At 44.6% G+C, this 21,716-nt stretch overlaps 1 protein-coding gene across 2 annotated transcripts in view; it reads left to right on the forward strand.

Moving 5' to 3' along the window:
• The first annotated feature begins 7 nt into the window (after window positions 1-7).
• Window positions 8-21,716, forward strand: part of NPR3 (natriuretic peptide receptor 3) — a 42,387-nt gene continuing 20,678 nt past the window's right edge. Inside the window, exons 1-3 of one of the 2 annotated variants that reach the window (XM_009894203.1) lie at window positions 8-47; window positions 4,812-4,934; window positions 9,842-10,008. In XM_009894203.1, the coding sequence (XP_009892505.1) occupies window positions 4,820-4,934; window positions 9,842-10,008 (282 nt within the window). In that variant the 5' untranslated portion in view covers window positions 8-47; window positions 4,812-4,819. Of the gene's footprint in view, window positions 48-4,559; window positions 4,579-4,811; window positions 4,935-9,841; window positions 10,009-21,716 lie in introns of those variants that run through there. The other variant, XM_009894204.1, reaches the window with a different exon arrangement.

Raw genomic sequence — 21,716 nt, forward strand, 5'->3', positions numbered from 1 at the left:
CCTCGACCTCGACGACGTCGTCCGCACCCTACAGACTGGCGAGAGGGGTGAGTGGTGGCGGGAGCGCCCGGCTCAGCTACTCGATGGCGTTGGGTGGTGGCCGGGGCCCTGGGAGCGCCGGGGAGGGAAGGTCTTGCGGGAGGGGGGAGTCGCATCGCATCCCCACCCGTGGGGAAACTCACTGCGGTGCTGTGCCAGCATCCCTAGTCCAAGCGGCCCCCGGTGGATGGGGACCACCTGAGCGAAAGCTGTGCCCGCAGAAGTTCATTAGAGCTTTGCCTGCTGCCGCGGGGAGGGATGCTCGCCCTCGGGGACCCCGCGAGCATGGTTTTGTGGCATAGTAAGAAATCAGCTTTCTGCTGGCAGTTTGGGTTACCGAAAATCGCCCGCATCTGCAGAGCAGCAAATCTGTTGCTTATTCTCTGAGATTTTTGAAGTGACTCTCTGTAAGTTCAAAGTCTAAGCAAAGATGTTTTCTTCTCGCCCTGCTGTGTCTTCCCGTGGGGATCCTTTTCCCCGCTCCAGCTGTTGGAAGCCCTGTCGAGTACTTCATAAATAACAAATGCATTTAGGGGAAGCGGTCATTTGCCGGGGGGTGTGGATGCGAAACCCGTGAGTGTGTGCAGTAATATTGCCACCAACTGTTAGCAAAACACTGTGGAGATAAATGGCTTGTAAAACATCTTGGAAAGTCACCCCTGGGCTGGATGAACTGGCTTTGCATCATGAAGTAGTAAAATGCCCAAAGTGCTTTGGAACGTGCAAATTTGTAGTTAGATGTGTTTTAAAGTGAGATCTTGCAGACCCGATGCATGGATACATGGGCTTATGAAAAAGGCATTTTTGGTAAGAGGCTTTTACCAGCCATAGGATTCCCCAGTAAGTTATTGCAAAAAAAAGAAAAGAAAAGGTGTGTTCCAGGAGTGGACCACAGGATCAGGTTAAAGAAAGTCCTTAGCTGTTTTCCAAAACAGACATAGATGTACGAAGTGCTTTGTACAATTTTTACATCCCTGGTTATAGAATGTTAAAATAGCATCAAAATTGGACAGATAAAGATCATGCTGTGTGTGACTGGTGTTACGGTGCTGTAGGCTGTGGACTTGCACTTGCACTGCCGATGTCGTTACGCTGCTGTGAAGTACTTAATGTGCGCAGTAGCGTGTGTGAGAGAAGTGAGATCTAATAGCATATGGCTCTTTAATTCTCTCTTCACCAAAGCAGGTGCTTAAAATAGAGCTTTCCTAGTACCATTCAGGGAAATACACTGAATGGAGAGACAGAAATGTGTAAGTGCTAGAGGAAACCGCTACGTGGGGAAAGATGCTTTTCTGTTTTAATCAGCCTAACTTGTGTGTGTGTGTGTGTGTGTGTGTTTGGCTTTCCTGACGTGAAGACCATAACAACACTCATATGGCAGGAAAAGATGAGTGTTCACCCTTAGTCAAAGGGAGCTGTGGCCGTGCTGTGCAAAGGTGACTGATGGCCAAAGGCAAAGCCCGCTTGTCAAACTGCACTGACTGTATGGGGGGAGAGGCTTGCTTTCAGCCTGGACTTAAATGCTTTAATGAGCCGAGACCTTTGGTCTCACATAATTCTGTGACTAGCAAATGGCTGAACAAAAGCAGCCCTCTGTCTTACTTCTCTCCCCTCCTTGTGCCCTGTGGTGTCCCCTCTCTCTGTCTCACCTCTTCATTTGTCCTCTGGCTCATGCCACTAATGTGACATGCAGCAAGGGAGACGCTTCACTTCCCACTTGTGTCTTTCTGACTTTAAAGACTGATCGTAGGACTCATCTGGCACGTTCTTCTGGGCCTGAGGGATGGTCCTGCCGTTCGAGACATCTTTCAGGCTGTCCCAATATTTTAAAAGTCGTATATCACATGAAGGATGCACCATGTGCCTTAGCTGCCCAGATGAGGTCTTCATTTCTCCTGGAGACTCCTTGGAGATCCCCCGCAATGGGTCAGCAGGGCTTGTGGGCAACAGGGCACCATCCAAGCACTTTCTAGAAACAGTTTTGATTAGTTGGTTTTTCTCACCAGTTTTTAGGGCTCCTGGGTTGCACCTACTGTGACAGCGTCCTGTACTGTGACCCTGCACCTTCTCTGTTTCCAGAGATTGCTGTTAGTGGTGGTCCCACCCGGGTGGTGGGGTTTCCTTGAGCTGCCTGGAGTGGGAGTGGGCTTTCAAGCAGATGCAGGATACCGACTTGAAACTCTCTCAGGGCTGAGAAGGAGGCTGGCCCGTGGGGACCCGGGGCAGAGGCTGGCCCCCTGGGTTAGGTTGCTGCTGGCTGGGGGTTTGCACTGAGCTCTTGGGGGTCTGGGAGGCAGGAGCACCCTCAGCCATGTACCCGTGTTTGCCAGCAGCTGTCTGTTCAGTCCCTGCAGCCGCTTCAAAAGGCTCAAGTCCTGGAGCCACAACACAATCATGATGAAAAGTATGATGATAAAAGTTAACCGCTTGTCTTTAATAAATTTCAGTACTAGTTCAAGCTCCCTAGTAGGCTCTGTTAGCCGTGCTGCAGGCTTGATGCTGTAGGCTCAGGTTAGCTGTGATGGTCACAAACCTGGGACTGTGCTTAAATACGTTCTGCATAAGCACATAGCCCAAGGGATGTGCATAGTGAAGGGAACACTTACTCCTTTAACTGGAATTAAACTCTTAAGTATTTGCAGGATGAGTCAATAATCCTAGTCAATAAATTCAGAATATTAGTATTAGAATTACTGTGGTCTGCGCATATTGTACTGGAGGGAGAACATTTTATATGTGTTTGCACGTACACGTTTATATGTACACAATAGTAAGGTACAGATGCAGACTGAAAACACATAATTTACATTTTTGGAAGATTTTGAGAGACATGCCCATAGCTTATTTGCTTCAAAATCTTGAAATATGTAATCTTTGCTCTCCTACTGAGTTAAAAACCACATCCAAATAGTTAATATTACTTCCCTTACATTCCTTTAGAGGCTTACAAAATATGATTTAATGTATTTTAAAGTAGCTCCCCCCCCCTTTTTTTTTTTAATTTCTTTTGCTCAAGGTCTTTTACTGGTGTTGTGGGAATCTGTTTGATTCCATCTACAGATTACCATTTTATGATAGATGTGAATTATAAAGGCAAAGTCAAGGGAGAATTGGGAGGGCAGCAAGGAAACATTTCAAAAGGAAATCTCTCACCTATACTGAAATTAGGAACAGTGAGACAAATTTGTTCCTGATGTGCATCTGGAAAAGATTTGATCCAAATTTTATTTTAAGAAATTTTTTTTTCTTCTTCTTTTCCTTCATGCTAATATACCTCACAATGGTCATGAAATATGTCTTGCTCTGTTGCTCTGGAAATTGTTATATTACTCTGCTGTAATCAGGAGGACAGAGCTATGCATGGTATAACTCTTCTAAAGCGTGGGGATGTACCGAACGTGACTCACCCCAGCAGCGCATCTGGAGCTTTATGCCTGTGATGGCATCCAACCAGAAAAGCGATGGGAGAAGATTCATTGTGTGCAAAAAGATTTGGCCTGTTTGGCCTTTTCATTTCTTATAATAGCAAACACTTCTACCCAGAAAAGCCGAATGTGGTTTTGATTCAGTTTTATTGTTGGGGTGAAAATATTTGCGTACATTATTGTAGCTTTTGAGCCCTGCGATGCGTGACGGCGTTCTTGGAAATGTGCGTGCAGTTGGTTTCGAGTCATCGTCCCAACAGGATCTCTTACGACTTTGCTGTAGGATATAGCCCCGAAGCACGCACTGATACAATACTTTACTGCTCTCTCTGATGTCAGTAGCTTCATACCCATAGTCTTGTGAACCTATATAAAAATGTATGGTATAAAGTGCTCACTGTGGAAGGTGTCTCCCCATTGCTGAAGACATTGCCTGAGTTCCTGCTTTCCCTCTGCAGAGGGAAGGGGTAGTAAGGGGAACAGCTCCCCCTGCCCAGCAGGCTGGGGAAGAGACCTCTTGACCACAGTTGTTGCAGTGTGGATCATGGTGCTCACACAGAGGACACCTGTGGGCTTGTAGGTCCTATTGTAGTGGCAGAACCCCTGCTTAGCTCTTGGTCTGTGATAAATGAGACTCTGTGGTGTTTAATCTTGTAACCAACTTTACTCTTCATGCTCAGAAAGCGGCCCTTGCTTTTCTCATTTCTGAATATCAAGTATCCCATCAAAGATCGTTGCCTAGGCTTCTTGTATAGTCCCCAGAGACAAAGTCACATCCTGGAGAGGTTCATACCACTTTCCCTAGACAGCTGTAGAGGTGCTGCTCTACATTAGCTGTAGAGAGGCAACAAGTTCTAGACCAGATACCTAAATTTTGGATAGCAGAGGTGTAGGTGAGATGAATCTACACCAAACTGTTCAATGGAATGGAAATTAAAATGGTAATGTTGTGGTATCACATTAATTCTTCATCCTCAGGTTGTCTTGTGTCCACTTAGAAGTAACAACAGAAGCTGATGGTTGCAGTCAACTCTATGAATACATGCAGTTGAAGAAATTTGAAGCTAGAATTTACCACACGTTGCAGGGGTAAAAAACCTTTGATCACAAAGAGGTTCTATTTAATTATTTTCAGAGGAGACAAGGCAGTAGGAAGCCTTTCTGTGGTACCTGTCTTCTATCAGCTGTTTGGGAAATCAGCTTTGTTTGCCGTCTGCGTTGTCATGTTTGTTGCAACACTGGGAGGACAGCTGGGGTCACTGTCTCTGGCAGCGTTCATGCTTAACAGGCTGTTCCCTGAAGTTCTCGAACTGCTTCTTATCTGTGTTTTCCATTTTCTTCCACCAGTTGTAATCATGTGTGCCAGTGGTGACACAATCAGGAACATCATGTTGGCTGCTCATCGGCAAGGAATGACCAACGGGGACTATGCTTTCTTCAATATTGAACTCTTCAACAGCTCATCATACGGTAATGTTTTTCTTGCCCAAGTATGTTGCAAAGTCTTCTGTAAGCCTGCTAATATTTTAGATTTGTTAGCCTCAAAACCGCCGCACTGTGTCCCAGAATACACCACTGTTTTTCCCTGTTGTTGCAGTTACCTTCCACTTGGGCTGCGGTATGGCAGGAACGGATCTCGTGGCTATAGTTGCCACTGGGTGGATGACAAGACACCAAAACCACTACAGGCATTACTTATGTACTTACTTATAGGGGAAGCAGCACTGAAGGGAGAAGTAGGTTATAGCAGCCAGGTGTGGGTACCCCGTGCTGCGGTGTGTGTGCTCAGCTCTAGGTGGCTTGCGCCACCCCCAAGCCTTGCGACTGCCAGATCTCAGGACAGGCCTATTCCCGGCTGCCCGGCAGCCTGCCTGCCGTCTGTGCAGGTGGCTGGAAGGAGTCACAAGCAACGGCCGGGACTGTGGGCAGCTGCAGAGCCTGGGTTTCCACAGGTCACCTCTGTGCTGGCGGATCCACGTGTCTGATTTGTTGCAGCTTTGGATCAGAAACTACATCTGCAAAAATATTTAGCGGTGTTGTGTTGAAGGGAAAGCACTGGATGGGACACGGACAGTCCAAATTTACTAGAGCAGGGTGGATAAAAGTGGCTGATTTCACACCTAGAGTGAAGACGATCAGGTCTGTCAAATTAAAACAAGACTTTGAAATGTAAGTTAAATACATTTGCTTTTTGAAATACACTTACACTCAGTTACATTTGATGTTATGGTAGTGCATGGCAGGGACTAAACCTGCTTCAGCTGCCTCAGATAAATTCAAAGTAATACCGGAGCAATATATTTGCTGAGTTTTAAACAACATCAGATGGCTGAAGCTGAGGCATGTTCATGCCAGGGAACTAGGTTTTGTTGACATGTCAACGTGGCTTTTGAAAGGAGCAGCCTCTTTTGCAGGTGCAGAGAAAATAATTCCCCCCCTGCAGGCTGCCTTAACTAATCCACTACAATAACAAATTCATTTCAAATTGAAAACCAAGTGGGAGCTGAGAAAGAAGGAAAACTTGTTTTCTTTCTTTCTAGCCTCAAAAAGCTGACCAACAGGAACAACTGGATTCACAAAAGGATGATGTATTTTGTTTAATAAAACAGTTAATTGTAAGTTAAAATCTTCTGCATAAACTTTTTGTTATCCAGCTACCACCTCTGAGATTATTTCACAGTGAACAGTGCTGTTAGTTGAAAAGTTCTATAATGAATATATGTAGCTCTTTAAATTCAGAGATATAGATACATACAGAAGTACAGATACTGCTAGATGTATCGTCTAGGTTAGCTAAAGAAGTGCCAAGTTTTGCTAAAGAATAAGGAAATCACTTAAATAACTGAAAGATAAAGTTGCAGAACAAGGTCAAAGCCAGTGGTTCGAATCAAGGTTTTCTTTTTGTTGAGTTGAATTTGGAGTGACTTTATCCCTTGTGGCATAAGCAAAACCATTTGGCATTGCAGCCTTAATCAGGACCAGAGCAAAAAGCTGAAGGTCTACCGGTATCAGCAGTCACAAAACCCTCTAGTTTTGGCCCTTCTGTGCCCCCTGGGAGCTTTGCAGGCTTCACTTTACAAGAAACCGCTGATCAAATAACCCCTCTGGCTGCCGGTGGTGGCTCATTACCCCTGTGCTATTACTGTGTTTCATCTCACAGAGTAGAAATGCTTTAGAAGTGATTCATCTGGCCACAGGTACAAGTCTGTGTGTCAGCTGGGCTCCCTTTGGAGTCACAGCAGAGAAGGTGGCACCCCTGGACAGCGATTTGCCTTGTCCTTCAGTGTCCGCAGTGGCTCAGATGAATCGTCCCCTACAAGTGATGGTTTCCTTGGCTTGGCTGAAATCAGTGCAGGGTGACTACCTGGGAAGCACTGAAGCTGGCTGGAACAGATAGTACCCAAAGTTCTCCTTGAGCAGGGGATGCTCACGTCAGAGCAGCGGCTGCAGGAGGTGGGATGCTGCCATTTGGGATGGTTTTGCTTGCCAGGACGGTACTTGCCAGGAGGCAGTGGTGGTTACAGGAGGCAGTGTTGCAATCCCCAGGCTCAGCACCCTGCCCCGGGAGAGACCCTGGCATCACAGCTGGTGTGGGGTGGGTGTCCCTCGTGACGCAGCCCCCACTAGACGGCACTTCATTGAGCCGTGTACAGGGCAGCGCTGTGCCATCCTGGTGTGGGACCTCCACGCGGCACGGTGATGGGGGCAATACCTGTTTCCCTGCGGTCACGTGGGACCCTCAGCACCATCCTCCTTTGCATCACAGTCTTCTTGTAGCTTTTCCAAGGGATTAATGAAAACTGTCTGTCTTCTGATGTAGCGTAGTTAGAATGTGGCATTTCCTGACATTTCTAAGTAATAATTCTTTTTAAACTAATTTTTCTGTTTCTTTGTGGATGTATTTCCCATGAAGAGTGAAATGACTGTGCGTCAGGAGTTGACTTGTGTGCAGATGGTCATCACATGTGAAAAGCAAGCATAAAAGAGAAATGTAGAGGAAAAAGTCCCCAAATTCCCTGTTCCTAGTGTCCGGAGATACTAGATTTTGTACCTTTTGTAAGACTGGGTGTGATTGGCAAGTTGGCACTTTGCCTTTAAGTTCAGATGACTTTATTGCAGTTTGTTGTTGCCCTCTGTTCTGAATATTTTTAATTTTTCAGAAGAGCAGGCGTGTTAGATGCCAAGGCTGCAATAATTGCACATAAGTACTGTGGCAAGACAACCTCCTGCAGAATAATCCGTAAAGGAATTTAAATATGTAAAATATTCTAGGAACACTGTTATGCAAGTGTACCTTCCCTGTGCCCAGTGCCACGATTTTTAAAAATAAATACGTATAGCATCCAGGACAGCAACTTACTCACATTCTACCAGCACTACCATTTTTGTGTGTCTATAATCTCACTCTTTTTAGCCATCTCCGTTTGTAAATACAAAGCTATAGCAAAGCCCTCTGTGCTGCAGTCTCTGCCGTACTTCTTGAATACCGCACCTCTGACATGCAGGTTCCCAGCTGGGGCAGAGGCTTTTCAGCTTTGAGGCTCTGGCAGGGCTTATACCCTCTTGTGGGGAAGAGACGTGCTAGCTTACAATTGCCAGATGTGCATTTCTTCCGTTTTGAAGGCAGTAACAAGGAGAGCGTGCAGGCACTGAAGGGAAGAGTGCTACCTCTCAGGGCAAAACCAGATGGTGGGATGCTAGCTGCTCTCATCAGGTCTGATGAATAGGGTCCTGGTGTAAGTAATTTTGACCAGTTAAACTAAAGCTTCTTCCTAAAAGAATGAAATCACCTCCACAAAAAAAAAAAAAAAAAAGAGGAAATAAAAGAAATTAAGAATTAGCAAGGTTCGTGGTATTTATAAAGATGACAGTCCTAGCTGGTGCTGAGCTGTGGTAAGTAAGGCTTTCCTGGGGTGGAAGAGAGAGGCAAAAGGGCTCTGATGGTCCTGTGCCTACTGCCCTGTGCTGGGAGTGACAGGAGCTGCCCTGGAGCCAAAAGCACAAGGAGGAACAGCTTGTCCTCTGGAGAAGTGCAGGTCCTTTGTTCTTTCCCCTCTGCTCTCTGAGGAAGCAGAACAATTCTCCAATTACATTTATTGTCAAAAAGAAAAAAAAAAAAAGTCACAGCAGCAGTGCTGGGGTACTGGGAGGACAAAACGTGGGCTCTGTGTTCACCTGCTTTGGGGGGACCAAGGTAGTCCGCCCATTTATTTGCTGTTGCAGGCATGTGGTACAGCTGGTAGTGCTGTGCAAGGAGCACCATGGGTTTGATGCCTGGACTCTGTCTCAGTTAGCATCTCCATTCCCAAACCACTTGCTTCTCTTGGTCTAAATGACACCACGGACCCAAGCAAAGCAGCCACATCCTTTCTCATCTCAGGGTCCTGTGCACCTCCAAGTCGCCCTTGGGAGCTTAGCGTTAGTCTTCATCTTGGCTCATTTAGCCATGATGGGGTTTGTTGCTGTTGTTTGAAAAAAGACTGTCTAGCTTTTAATTATTTGTAAGCATTTAAAGGCACACTGCTAAGGGCTACTAATGTTCCCTCTAGGCCTCTTTTATTTATCATTTATGTAAAATAATACACAACCTGCTCCAGAGCAATGTGAATCTTTCCACTGGTCTCGTGAAGCTTTGGATTGGGGTCTTAGGACCTGGTAAGGTCAGGCCCTGTTAGGCAGAAGGACTCCTCTGCTAATGAACAGACAGTCAGCTAGCCTGCTTTTTAAAAATCTGGTTACTTTACTGGTGGTCTGAGTTAAATTGTTCCCCTGCTGTGACACAAAACACACGTAAATACAGCATAGGCGCAGCATCCCATTTTATTTCTAAGTGTTTCTTTTCCACTAAAAGCAGTGCTGGTCTGGCAGCCACTGTACACATGGTTTTCTCCTTGACCGCAGTGGGAGAGCTGTGGGAGAAGTATCTGTACCATCTGCCTCCCATGCAGGGTCATGATCATACTATTGACTTTATTGGTGCCTTTCTGACTGTCCAAGAGTGTTGCTGGTGGAGTGATGTGTAACAAAAACTTTGTGGTCAGATCCTTCCTCACTTGTTCTAACTTAAATATCTCTGCGTTTGAGATCTGCCACATGTTTTTGCTCTGAGATGTCTTCTCACACTTAGGCTTCATCCCACCCTTTAAAAATAAGCAAACACAGCATGGGAGTAAAGCTGTCCTTCTGTTTGCACATTTACTTCCCATCAACCGTTCCTCCCTGCCTGGTTTCCTGCACGTCTTGGAACAGGTTCAGTTCTCCCTTGTACTTCGCCATCTCCCCAGGGTGCAGGACAGGGGACTTCTGGGTGGGAAAAGGAGGGCAATCCTATAATGGTACCGAATTTGGAGTTGGAAATATGGTTGTTTTCCCCTTAGGAAATGGCTCTTGGAGAAGAGGAGACAAACATGACCTTGAAGCCAAGAAGGCATACTCATACCTCCAAACTGTCACTCTGCTGAGGACTGTGAAGCCTGAGTTTGAGAAGTTTTCCCTGGAGGTGAAAAGTTCTGTTCAGAAGCAAGGTCTGCACGAGGATGACTACGTAAGTACTTGGTGACAGACTTCAGGTCTTAGCATCTTCAAAAACATGCTCCTAATTAAAGCAAAAGTAGCAGTGAGACCTTATCAGGACAGTGTCACCTGGGTTCTGTTGTAAAATCCCATTGTTGCCTATATAATATCTTTTTTTTTCTTTTTTCTTTTTTTTTTTTTTTTGTGTGTGGATGATGCAAATAGCAAGAATAGGCTTGGTCTAGGTGCACTAGATCTGTGCACCACCTTCCATGACTAATTGTCCTGTGCTCATCCCCTTGTTCATCATCAGGTTGGGGAAAGGCATATTGTCAGGTCTCTCTCCCTCTCCCAACAATCACTTGTCTTTTTTTAACAGGCAAAGAACTGTAGTAATCTTTTTTTGTTTTCTCCCAATATTTTTTTTTCTTTTCGTATAATCAGATCTCAGAAAGTTAGACTCTCTGTATTGCATCTGATGAAGTCTTTCTTGTTGTGAATGAGAAAAGTGGTCTTATTTCCCAACTAAGCATATTTAGGTTGTTGCTGTTGTTTATTTTAAACTGTCTAAAATACCAGTATAGACCTTGTGAGTTGTTTTAAGCTTAATGAAGTGCCATTGTCCTCCAGAGCTGGATGTGGGAAAGTATGACTTTTTTTAATCTCTCCAAAAGTAGGAGGGAGATGCCTCTGAAAATTGCTTTTTGAGCTTGAGATCATTAGGCGTTTTCATAGAAAAGTCTTCTGTGAAAGCAAGAATGTACAGCACATACCTATAGGGATTTCTGCATGCTGATACAAGTACTTCCCAGACAGTCAGCCTTCCCCATGATCAGAAGTAAACTTTCCAAATATGCTTATAAAGAAAAGAGGCGCCAAAAGAGTTTGCTCCGTGTTTAGCTGTAGGAAATAAGAGCTAGGAATTTATGCCTAAAATTCAGGAAAGCAACCCAAAGCCCTCATTTGCCAGGTCCCACTTAGGCACCTACCTCATCTCTTTGCTTTAAGCATTGTGTCCCTCACAGGTAGAGGCATCATTTTAGTTTAAAGCACAAGCTGATGAACTTGAATGTTATGTTAATAAATGACCTTTCTTGCAGTTTATTGCAGTTTATTACTTCAGAAAACCTGTGCTTCTTAGAACTTGAATGTATTTTATTTAAGTATTTTACTTAAAATATTGTTTGAATCACATCACTGGCTTATATTTTTCCTGTGAAACTTTCAAAGTCTAGGCAGGCAGGAATAGTCTTTTATTGGCATTCTTTGCCTTGGCTTAGTGGAGAAACCCCAACTGCCGAGTTCAAGGTGCTGCTCTCTGAAAGCTGTAATGTGTCCTGTTCCTCCTGTTTCCCTCTATGTGCCCTTTTTCAGGTGTCACTTAGCAAGCTATGTACCTTGATAATCTGCCGTGTGATTTTTGGTTGTGGTTGATGAGAAATGTGATTTTGAATATTAAAGATCCAGTCATCCACAGTTTTGTGGCTTTTCTAGTTTGGGCAGTGCGACATGTCTTCAGATGAGAAAAGCGTTAAACTGCTGAGAGCTCAGGATGCTCTCTGTGGGTGGTTTGGAGGCAGGCGAGGGGGATGCTTTGCTGTTCTTTAGGATGTGGACCCACGGCAAACCCTATGCAAGTTCAGTGTTGATAGACGCTGGATAGATGCAAGCCCTGTTACGGTCAAGCATGTGGTCCCTGGTGCCAGCAGAGGGGAGATTTTGCAGGCTAATGTGTTTTTTGGGGAGACTCCTTGCACAGCTGCATACCCACTGCCAGAAGTCCTCTTTTCTCTTTCCTCGCTCCATGGTTGATTGTGCCATCGGCCACCCGTACTGGCAGTGCTCCTGGCTGTCCCAGGGCAGTGGCACGGGTGCTTGGCTCCTTGCTGCCTTGTCCTTGACCACCTTCTGCCTGGCTCTGAGGGCTGCCTCTCCCTATATCCCATTCCCACCTGTGATCCAGAGCTTTTCATCTTTCTCCATGCACTCCCTCACTCAAAACCATTAGTCTTTGCTAGGGCCAGGCAGTAGCATGGGGCCCCTCCTGCTGCTGCCGCCTCTCCTGCTCCTCTTCCTGCTCTTCCTTTCCCACCTGGCTTTCTGCACCCTTCCCATTCTCTTCTTGTCAGGCCACAGAGAGGACTTGTGATCTGGATACACCTGCCACAGCTTCCCGCCATCTGAAACATCAGTCCTTGACTGATGGGAAACTTGTGGTGGAGGCCATATGGATCTTGGGCCCCTGTGGAGGAGCTACAGATCATGGATATGGGAGCAGGAGGTTTGCTTTTCATCATTTGTGATTAATTTTACATTTCCCCACTTTGGACAGTGGGAAAGAGATGCTTCATATTCCCGTAACTTACTGTCCTGCTGCCATGTTCATAGGAGAAACATTTTGGGGCAGCCTTCAGGCTTAAGAAAAAAATCGATTTTAAAAACTAATGGGGACACATAAAACACCAAACTGAGGGCCAGTTCCTTCCTCTCTGAAAAATATGTGGGTAGTGGGCACCTCATTAACAGTGCTTTTTTTGGCAGCGTGGGGAAAAAAGTGGCAATTTTAGCCTTGGTGTATGCTGAGCAAGGCTGTGTCCTCCAAGGGAAACTTGAGAGGGAGAGGTCCTTCAGCTGAGTGGGTGGGAAGTGACAGAGATGGATTTTTCTCTGCTGGATTCTGCTCCTGAAAACAAAACTTCTGGGGAAAAATAGTTTGTAGTACAGTCCATCTCAAGTCCTATCCACGGGTGTTGAAATATAATCCTCGTCCTTTTCTGCAAGCTGTGTCCCAAGAGGATGAACTCAGGGAGGTTTGGAGTTGAAGCATTCAGTATTCCTGCTTCTCTGTGTGGATTCTTCCAGTGTCATGGGAAAATGGGGCCCCCGGGTCTGTGGTCTAAATTATCTCGCAGTGACCCTAACTCAAACAAAAGTTGTTAGCACTGCCATTTTGTCCTGGCCTCTTGCCAGCAGTATTCCTAAAGGCATTATTATCTACCAAATAAGAATATCATAAAAATGGAAAATAAGCAGATGACAGAAGGAAAGATAAGGGAGTCAGAAAAGGCAAAGTCCAGCAGCAGCTGTCCAGTTACGGGACTGGAGAACATATACGGCCCTTGGAGGAGTAAAAGGTCAAAGAGTGTTGTTGGCCATCTTCATCTCCAGATGTGAAATCACACAGAAAAGAGAAAAACTTGTTGTGGGTATGTCCTTCCGAGGTCAGAAATTGCTGTTGTTTCTGCAAGAGTGCTATGCTGTGGCGGGGGGAAAGGTAGAAGAGCCTGTGCCTTGGGAGTGAGGAGGAAAGTGTGGAAAAGGCAATTTCTGTGACTCCCCCAGGAATCGCTCTTGTGAAGGAAAAAGCTTCCTTAAGCACCTTTTAACTAAACAGCATCAAAACCAAGAGTAGCAGAGAGGTTCTGAAAAAGCATCTTTGAAGTCTTTGGGCAGGTAGTAGTTGCACAGGATGGGGCTAAAAATGATGATGTTCCCTGTCTGCAATGCCCCATTGCAACATCCCATTGCAACAGCTGCCTGAGTCCGTTAGCAAATATTATTAGTTTGCTTGGTCACCGCTTTTGGAGTCTGAAAGCAGTTACTGTCATGTTATTGTAACCCAAAGAACTGTGGGCTGAAGCATCAGATCTACTCAGCCCTTCTTTCAGCATTCAGTTGCGTCATGATTTTTTTTATTTTTTTTTTTCAAAGAAGATCCTGTAGTTCTGTAGAAAGCCTTAGCGTTTTATTTCATGCCCACCTGGAGACTGACTTCTCTGATAAAATAGCCAAAAAAGTGGAATGTTTTCAAAAATCCATTCAGATTTGGGGTTTAGGCATAAGGGCAGCAGAATCACTTTAATGCTATCATGCAAATCATAGCAGTTTTCTTACTTCTGTAATGTTAATGCATTACCAAGACATTAACAACAACACATCCTGGTCTCTATAAACCAATTGAGGTCCTTGGTTTAATTGCAAAATACAGGACAAGCTCTGCTTGCAGACCTGTAGCCTAGGTGAGGCAGACAGCAATGGGAATTGCGTGCATTTACTTGAAGGAAGAATTTGAAACCGTCTCTGACTTGGTGTGTGAATAACTCCCAACAGATACTCTAGTTAAAAATGTTTATGAATAAATAGCGTTTCGGTTAAAGTATATGCATAAGCCATTTTTATTAAATAATGCCGAACACTTAATGAATTGGCGGTAGCCTGCAGTTTGGAAGCTCTTAATGCACCTTCTGTTCCCGACTCAGGCCTGACATTCAATAAATGCTTTTTTTATGTCCAACCCAGTATTCTGAGCTGGGATGATTTTACAGCCTGGGATATTTGCTCTGCTGAGGTTACAGACCACCCATGGCTTGTTTTTTCTTCTCATTTAAAAGCTGAAAATGTAACTAATTAAACAAATATTTCTGCTGTGTTAACTACGTGACAGCATTGTTTGCGAGGTGGATGCGTGGGTTTTATCCTATCCACAGCCCTTTTCACACAAAAATGAGCAGCAGGAGAAGGGAACTGGAGCCCAGTTTTCCTGTAAAGTTATCTCAGTGAAAGAATGAGCTACGTAGATTAATTACATCAGTGAGATGCTACTACCAATTAGAAAGGGCAAGTCTGTTTTGTTTAACGATTTCAGCCCTCTAAAATGAGAAATAGTCTGCCTAAGAGCAACTGTTCAAGCTCCAGCAGTTAACTACAAAAGCTACGTGGGAGGTAGCTGTGCTCATAAAGTTTATCATCTCATCCATAACATCTGTGCCAGGCTCTTCCCTGTGTGTATTCCTTACGTCAGCCTTTTAATTAGGATTGTACACCAGCTAAGATAAGGGTTGGGAGAAGCGAGCAATTCAGTCATGTCACTGAGAGAGGCACTGAAAATGTAATGTATTCAGCACTGTACGTCCCACTTGTCTTTTTTCAGGCGCAGGCAGGCAAGATTAACGACAGGCAGGCTTTTGTGTCTCTTCTGACTACACCAGGCCAGGAGAGAGTTTTGGGGAGATATTTTTTTTTTTTTTTAAAAAACCATGCCAAGGGATAATTTGTTCAAATGAATAGGTCTATTCAGCTGCTGGAGTGCTTTGCTAATTGTGTTCAAAAGAATAAAAGCAAACCACAAGCTGCTTTCAGCAGTCGGAAGAAACGGGTTCACATGCCAGCTTATTAACAAGATTAATTCTATTAGTAAAACATATTTAGGATTTTCGCGACCAGCCCTTCACCCCTTGGAATTAATGAGAGTTTCTTCAATTTCTGTAAGAGCAGTGTTGAACTCTGGACTGCTAAATTTGGTGAATACAGCAGACACTTACATTTTTGCTGAAGTTAATGCTTTCTCAGTGATATGAAAGACTAGTGTCTTCCACATTGGGGTCTTAGGCAAAACTACAGCGATATAGTATGTTATTTGCTGTTAACAGATGTCATAAAATAAAGACAGTAAAATAAAGAAAGAATTATTCTTCTCTCTTCCAGTGGATTTCTGTTTAGTTTTTCTAGCCTGTCTAAGCACATTTTTGAAGCTGTCTTAAACCATGGAGAAGATAGTATAAAACTGTAGGTATATCTGAAAATAGTAACATCTGAACTCTTTGGGAATGTAAAAGTTTAGAGTTGATCTTCATATATGTGTTGTATATTTTCCATAGCCCCATGTTTTTACTTTGGTTTTACAGATATCCACATTCCACTTTACTAAACAGACACTCAGACATTTATGGGCAAGGCACTCTGCCTTTGAAGCGCTTGCTGGAAATACACCTTATTTTCCACTAATAAAGTGTGAAAAATATGTCTTCCAGCAAAGTTCATAACCTCTTTTTGTTTTTAAACCCTCTCCATGCCATTTGCATTGCTAATGATCCAAAAGCTAATTTGTCCCACTGAGGTCTTGTTTTTATGTAGATTTGTAGAATTTTGATATTGATATTATATGGTCCTCAGGTTTGGCTCTGAGATGTTTGAATGAAGGCAAGGAAAGGCTATCTCATTTTGCACAAAATGACACTTAAAAAATAAAAGGCCTTTGATAACTGACTTTCTAGCAGCTAATACTTTCTTCTACGAGCCTTGTTCCCTGAGATATGAGTTATGAGAATAACCCTCTGTTGACAGTTTCCTTTTTAACTGGAAAAAACCCCTCAGCTCAAGAAGGCATAAAGCGGGAGGTTTGGGTGAGCCTGTCCTGTGTCAGGATGCTGTTGCAGCCAGCAGCAGGGTCCTGGGCGGGCAGCTGGAAGCTGTTTTCTTGTGGGAGCAGTGTGCTTGCCGGGTGGCTGATGGGATGCTCCAGCCTCAGTGCTGCTGGAGGTGTCACCTGTGCTGGTAACCTCACACTGCGGTAACATAGACTGGGCTAAGAGTTTGGTGTTTGAAATAGGGCTAAACCAAACAGTTTAGTCAGAGAGTGTGATCAGGAGGGTGGCAGGGGTTGGAGGGAAGGACCTACATTTTTTTTTTCTTTAGGGGAGTAAAGGAAGGACAGTTCTTCAAGGCCAGAAATGCGTATTCCTTGTTTGCGAGCTCCAGGGCAGAGGTGTTGACTCCACAGGGGCAGATCCCGCACTGAGGTGATTCAGGGAAGCTTTCCTGTACTCATTTAAGCTATTGATGAAAGTGGTCCCGAATGACAGCAGGCCAAGGTCTAACTTTATGACACTCAGGTGACAATTCTTCCTGGAAGAACAGTATAGGTGGCAATCAGTAACATCTCAAGTCTGTGACCTCTTGCTACCTTGCCACACTCATTTCTTAAGGCTGAGTGCTGGGAGGTTAAACAACCTGAACATAGCTCTGAGAAAGACCCATTCACCAGAGGGACATACCTTTTACCAGGCGGGCACACTGGCCCCGTGGGTGAGTCAAGTCCCCCAGGTGTGTGAGCACTGGCAGCAGGGCTCAGGCGTGCTTTGCCTGGGCTCTGGGAGAAGATTAGCTCACAGCACTGCCAGCTCTGATTTCTTTTTTCTTTTTTTTTTTTTCCCAGTGGATGTTTAGCAATTCCTCTAATGCAGAGGGGTTAATGTAGTCAGCCTGTGAGGATGGGTTGTGTGAATAAAGGCAGCGGTGTTCTTGTGCACGCAAGAAGCCATAGGAACCCACAGGAGGATACTCCCAACTTTCCTTCTCTCTTTAGTAGATATTTTTTTATTAGGAAGAGAAGCCGGAGACAAAAATCAAAAGGTTTAGTCTATTCCAAGAAGAACTAATATATCAAGGCGGATTGAAAAGACAAGGACTGTCTATGTCCCAGAGCAAATGAATAAGAGGGGCATGAGAAAGGGGCGCGGGACAATTGGAGGAGGGTAGGTGAGGAGCTCTGGGCACCCTTCGCTTGGTGGCTGGGAACAAGGCGACATTCAGTAGACAGGAGGACATTTACATTTGATGGGACCCATGTTTGTACAATGCATCCAGTTAGCCCACCAGGCTGCAGGCTACAAAATACAGTAGAAAGCAAAATCAAGCAGGATCTCAGGGATCAGACAGTCAGTAAGGAAGCTAAAAGAGTGAGGTTTTATCCTTTTGGAGGGGCTGGAAATGCTCAAATTTTGAGGCATTAACTACTGTGCTGCCGCTGGACGGTGGGAGGACGCATTCCAGGTGTGTAGCTGGAACATTACTGCCTGCTGACAGGTACATATAAATATCTTCCAAGATAGCTGCTGTACCTCTCCTTTCCCCTTGCTAGTGGGGTCCTCGCAAGTATGCCAGCAAAGGGACAGTTGGTCAGCCAGCCCAGCACTTTTCGACACGTATCTGGTATCTGAAAGAAAATAACAAAACCAAGTCATTAATTTCTGAATTATCTGGAATAGAAGCATGATTAATAGCAGCCTAAGGGTTCGCATTAGTTCCATGCTGTTAAGGTTTACAAGTTCGTATGCCCATTTACCCTGGTATTTAATAAAAGGATCATTTGTCATGGCAACCTCAGCCTCAGGTGGGCTCTTCTGGCAAATGGTTTACTCACAGCCCAGAGGTACCCCTGCTGTTGGCAGGTCATCCCTCTCCCCCAGAACCTGGGCTTCAGGTCCCGGGCCACGCACCCCGGGATGCCCTGCAGACAGGGCAGGGGAAGGGTGGAGTTCAGATTCCCTGAAAGCAGGGATTTGATCCTGAATTTCTCTCGTGCTAGCACAGCCGCCGTAGCCCCGGGGTTTTCAGATGAAAGGGGCAGGGGATTTGAAAGGACTGGCTCCCTGCAGGGTTTTTGTAAAGACTTGACTTGATCTCCATACAGCAGGGAGTTTGTTACCTGCCTGTGTGAGAGCAACGGGGTCACATCCATCCCTCATTCTCCACCTCTGCTGGCAAGGGTGAGGCGGGGTGCTGGTGCTTATGAATTCTTGTTTTGTGTGCCTAATTTTTGCCTGGTACTGAATAAGGAGCTTAGATGACTAATCCCAGCTCCGAGCATACTTTTGAGCTAAGCACCACTTTTGGCTGTGCCTAAATCATCCGTGTTTATCCAGACCTTAAGACTGTATTTAAAGCAAACACTCTGCGATGTAGCCTTCGCTAACTTGCTGCAAAGCAGAAATCAGATGGTCTTTTCATCAGGTGGCTTTTTCCCCCATTGAAGATTTCAACAGCCCACCCTCATACTATTTATTCACCAGCCAGTGTAGCACAGGTAAATTCAGTTTGAACGTGTGAGTTTTCTTAACAATGATACCGTGATTTTTCTCTGAGTTTTGCATGAGAACTGATGTGATCTTGAGAATTTTTAGTATAGGAAATAAAATATTTCCATGATTTTTGTGGTTTGGTGATAATGTTAGAAATCCAGAACCCAAAACAATTGCACATTGTACAAGGATAAATATTTAACAAAAAAATGTCCTTCCTGTTTGTCCTAGCTCTGCATTTATTTAAGCCCGTTAGCTTATTTTAGCAAGTGGAAGTGATTTTTTCAGATGAGTGACTCTGTCATCCTGAAAACTGAAATATTTTCCTGCTTGAAAAACAAACTTTCTCGCTGACTTTTAAAACTTAATATCTAATGAAAGAACTGGAGGGTTTTTTTGGTTACTAGGTGTTTATCTGCAATTAAAATGTCCCAACGGTTGCATAATGCTAACTTAAAATGTAAGCATTCATTGCAACTGTATGACAGGTTATCATCAGACTACCAATGGCGTCCTTAGAAAATTCTATTTAAAAGAAGCATGTTTCAATTTCTGTCTGTGTTCAGCTGAAAAGAGTAACTTCTTTAATATCTCTTGTGTTTCACCACTGTGACTAGATTTCTGAACATAGTGTTGTAACTCATTGCATTAATGACTACGTAGTTTGTTAGAAGGCAGGGAATCCTAAAAAAAGTAGAATGGTTAATTTATAAATGACAGCTGTACCCTTTACAGTTAAGATCCCTTCAGTATTCAGGCAGTCATAATATAGTGCTGTGTGCTAGAAATCCTTTGCATTGGTCGTTTGTCTGGAGTTAGCGATGTATTATGAACATAAGGATATCACCTTAACTGCAGGAGCACCTTACTGCATTCTCTGATTCTGTCCTTTTGTTTGATAGGTGGCCTGGACTCCGTTAGAACTAAATTACGTAGGTGAATAGTACATGTGTAAAGTATACATAAAGGAAAAATTCCCCTAAGTGATTATTCTGTAGTTAGTTCACTTTTGGTACAAACCAGTACTGCTCCTAGGCTACATCGATTGCACTCCTTTGAGACCAATATTAGAAGGTGAATACAGGAACCAAAACCACAGAGGGGTAAAATGGCTGGTACCAACCTGCAGAAGGACTCAGTGAGTGCATTGGATGGAGCCAGGAACAAATCCCACACAGGTTTGCAGGAGGAAAATCTGGTCCCGGAGGTGCTCCCTGTTCCTGGAGCAGGGCAGTTTTCGGCTCGTTCCCCTCCTGCTTTGGCTGCTCCGTTGGGGATCTGTTGGGGTCTGAGACCCAGTGATGTCAGGGCGTGGGTTTGGTCCAAAGCTCGTGCAAATCAGCGGCCGTAAGAGCCATTGACGTGAGCCGACTGTGGGTAAGGCTCTAAATCTGCTGAGGTGGTGATTCCCATTTCTGTGTTTAATGGAAGAAGCAAGTTTTGGCTGTGTCTTGAAAGATTTCTGTCTGGCCTTTTGGCAGCAGGCACTAGAGGTTTAAAGCTGTTTTCTAGAAAATCATAGGAGAGTGTTGCAAGCAAGAAACCAACAAAGAACGAGCAGCTCTCTCAGGCAGGTGGAAAGGTTCCTCCATGCCCTTGCATCTCGGTTGTCACTGTGCCCCGTCAAGTTTTAGCTGGTGTTTCGCAGTGCAGCTCCCCTGCAGCCCGGGACTGAATAGGTTTCTGCTTCAATTCACTTGCTGAAACAAAACAGCAACTTGTGGCTGCCCCAGCCGGATGACAGTGAGTAAATCTACCAGTTTTTCAAGAATGGAATATTAAGAAAAACAAGGGAGAGAGTATGAAGAATGAGGATGAGGTACAAGAGCAAAGGAGTTGCCTTTGTGGTTAGTTTTCTTTCCCTAGCAAGGAAGTAACCTTCACTGACAAAATCCCTTAACTCCCTGAAGTTGGCAGCCTTTTTTAAGCAAATCCCAGATACTGGTTGTTAATTTACTTTTATTTTCTTTTTGTTAATTTCTTTTATTTCATCAGGCCTATTGGTGTAACAAAGGGCTGGCTTCTGGTCCACAGCTGGCCTTAAAGTGGATGGGAGTTTGTGACCGGTGGTATTTCAGCCCTGTTGGAGTAACCATCCTCTTGTCTAGGTGGAGCAAGGGCAGCAATGGTTTGGCATGCTCAGGGTGCACGTCAGCTCATGTGCCATCTGGTCAGATGCGTGGCTGAACAGTGCAGGCAGGCAACGGCAAAGGCACAGTCTCACCCCGAAGGAAAAGGATTTAATTGCGGCAGAGCGTCTTTGTGTCCAAATCAAACAGAAAGCACAGTAAAAGCAGGGATATTTCTATACATCTTGTCAAATGGTGCTTGCAGACTCTTCTGTGGTGGAGGTGGGCAGCTGGTGGGCTGTGACCGCTCCTTGCTCCCCAGACGTAATCATCACCCTGGTTTTTATACCTACGCCTTCTCTCTCAACGTGCACTTCAATTGCAAGGTCCTCTGCGCTCAGCATGACTGCTGTAGCAATAAATTCCAGTGAGGAGATGGACACCAGCAGGCAGCCTTGTTGGAAAAAGCCTCCTCAAAGTTAAAGGGAACTGATGTCTTGTTCGACTGCAGTGCTGAATTTTTAAGCTATGATTTTAAAGCAGTGTATAAGCCTCAGTTTGCAGGATTCACATTACAAAGTCACATGCTCCCCTGTAAGAAAAGTTTCATATGGGTTTCCACAAAGACGCTGGCTCCCTGTGCAAGGTGAAATTGATGCAACAATTTGAATAAATTTCTCTTAAATATGCACAAGGTTTTATTGTTATGTGACATCTCCTTACACTGGGGAATGCTCATCCTCATTTTCTAGGGAAGAGATGTGGGTTCCAGCCCCAAATTAGTTGGGACAGTTATCTGTCATTCAGAAAACCAAGTCCTGAGCTCTGGTCTCATGTGTTCTTGAGCAGGTGCCAGCTTGTGTATTTATGTATTTATACAGAGTTGATATCAGTGAATACAGTAGGAGGCTGTCCTTGGCTACAGTTGTGTTGCCCAGAATTTGGCGTAACGCCATATGTTCTTTTTCAGTTGTGAATTAAATATTGAGGAAATGGCCTTCTCTGGAGAAGGCATGTGCTTCTATTAATTT

Source organism: Charadrius vociferus, unplaced genomic scaffold (assembly GCF_000708025.1).
Source record: "Charadrius vociferus isolate BGI_N301 unplaced genomic scaffold, ASM70802v2 scaffold70, whole genome shotgun sequence".
Classification (NCBI taxonomy): domain Eukaryota; kingdom Metazoa; phylum Chordata; class Aves; order Charadriiformes; family Charadriidae; genus Charadrius; species Charadrius vociferus.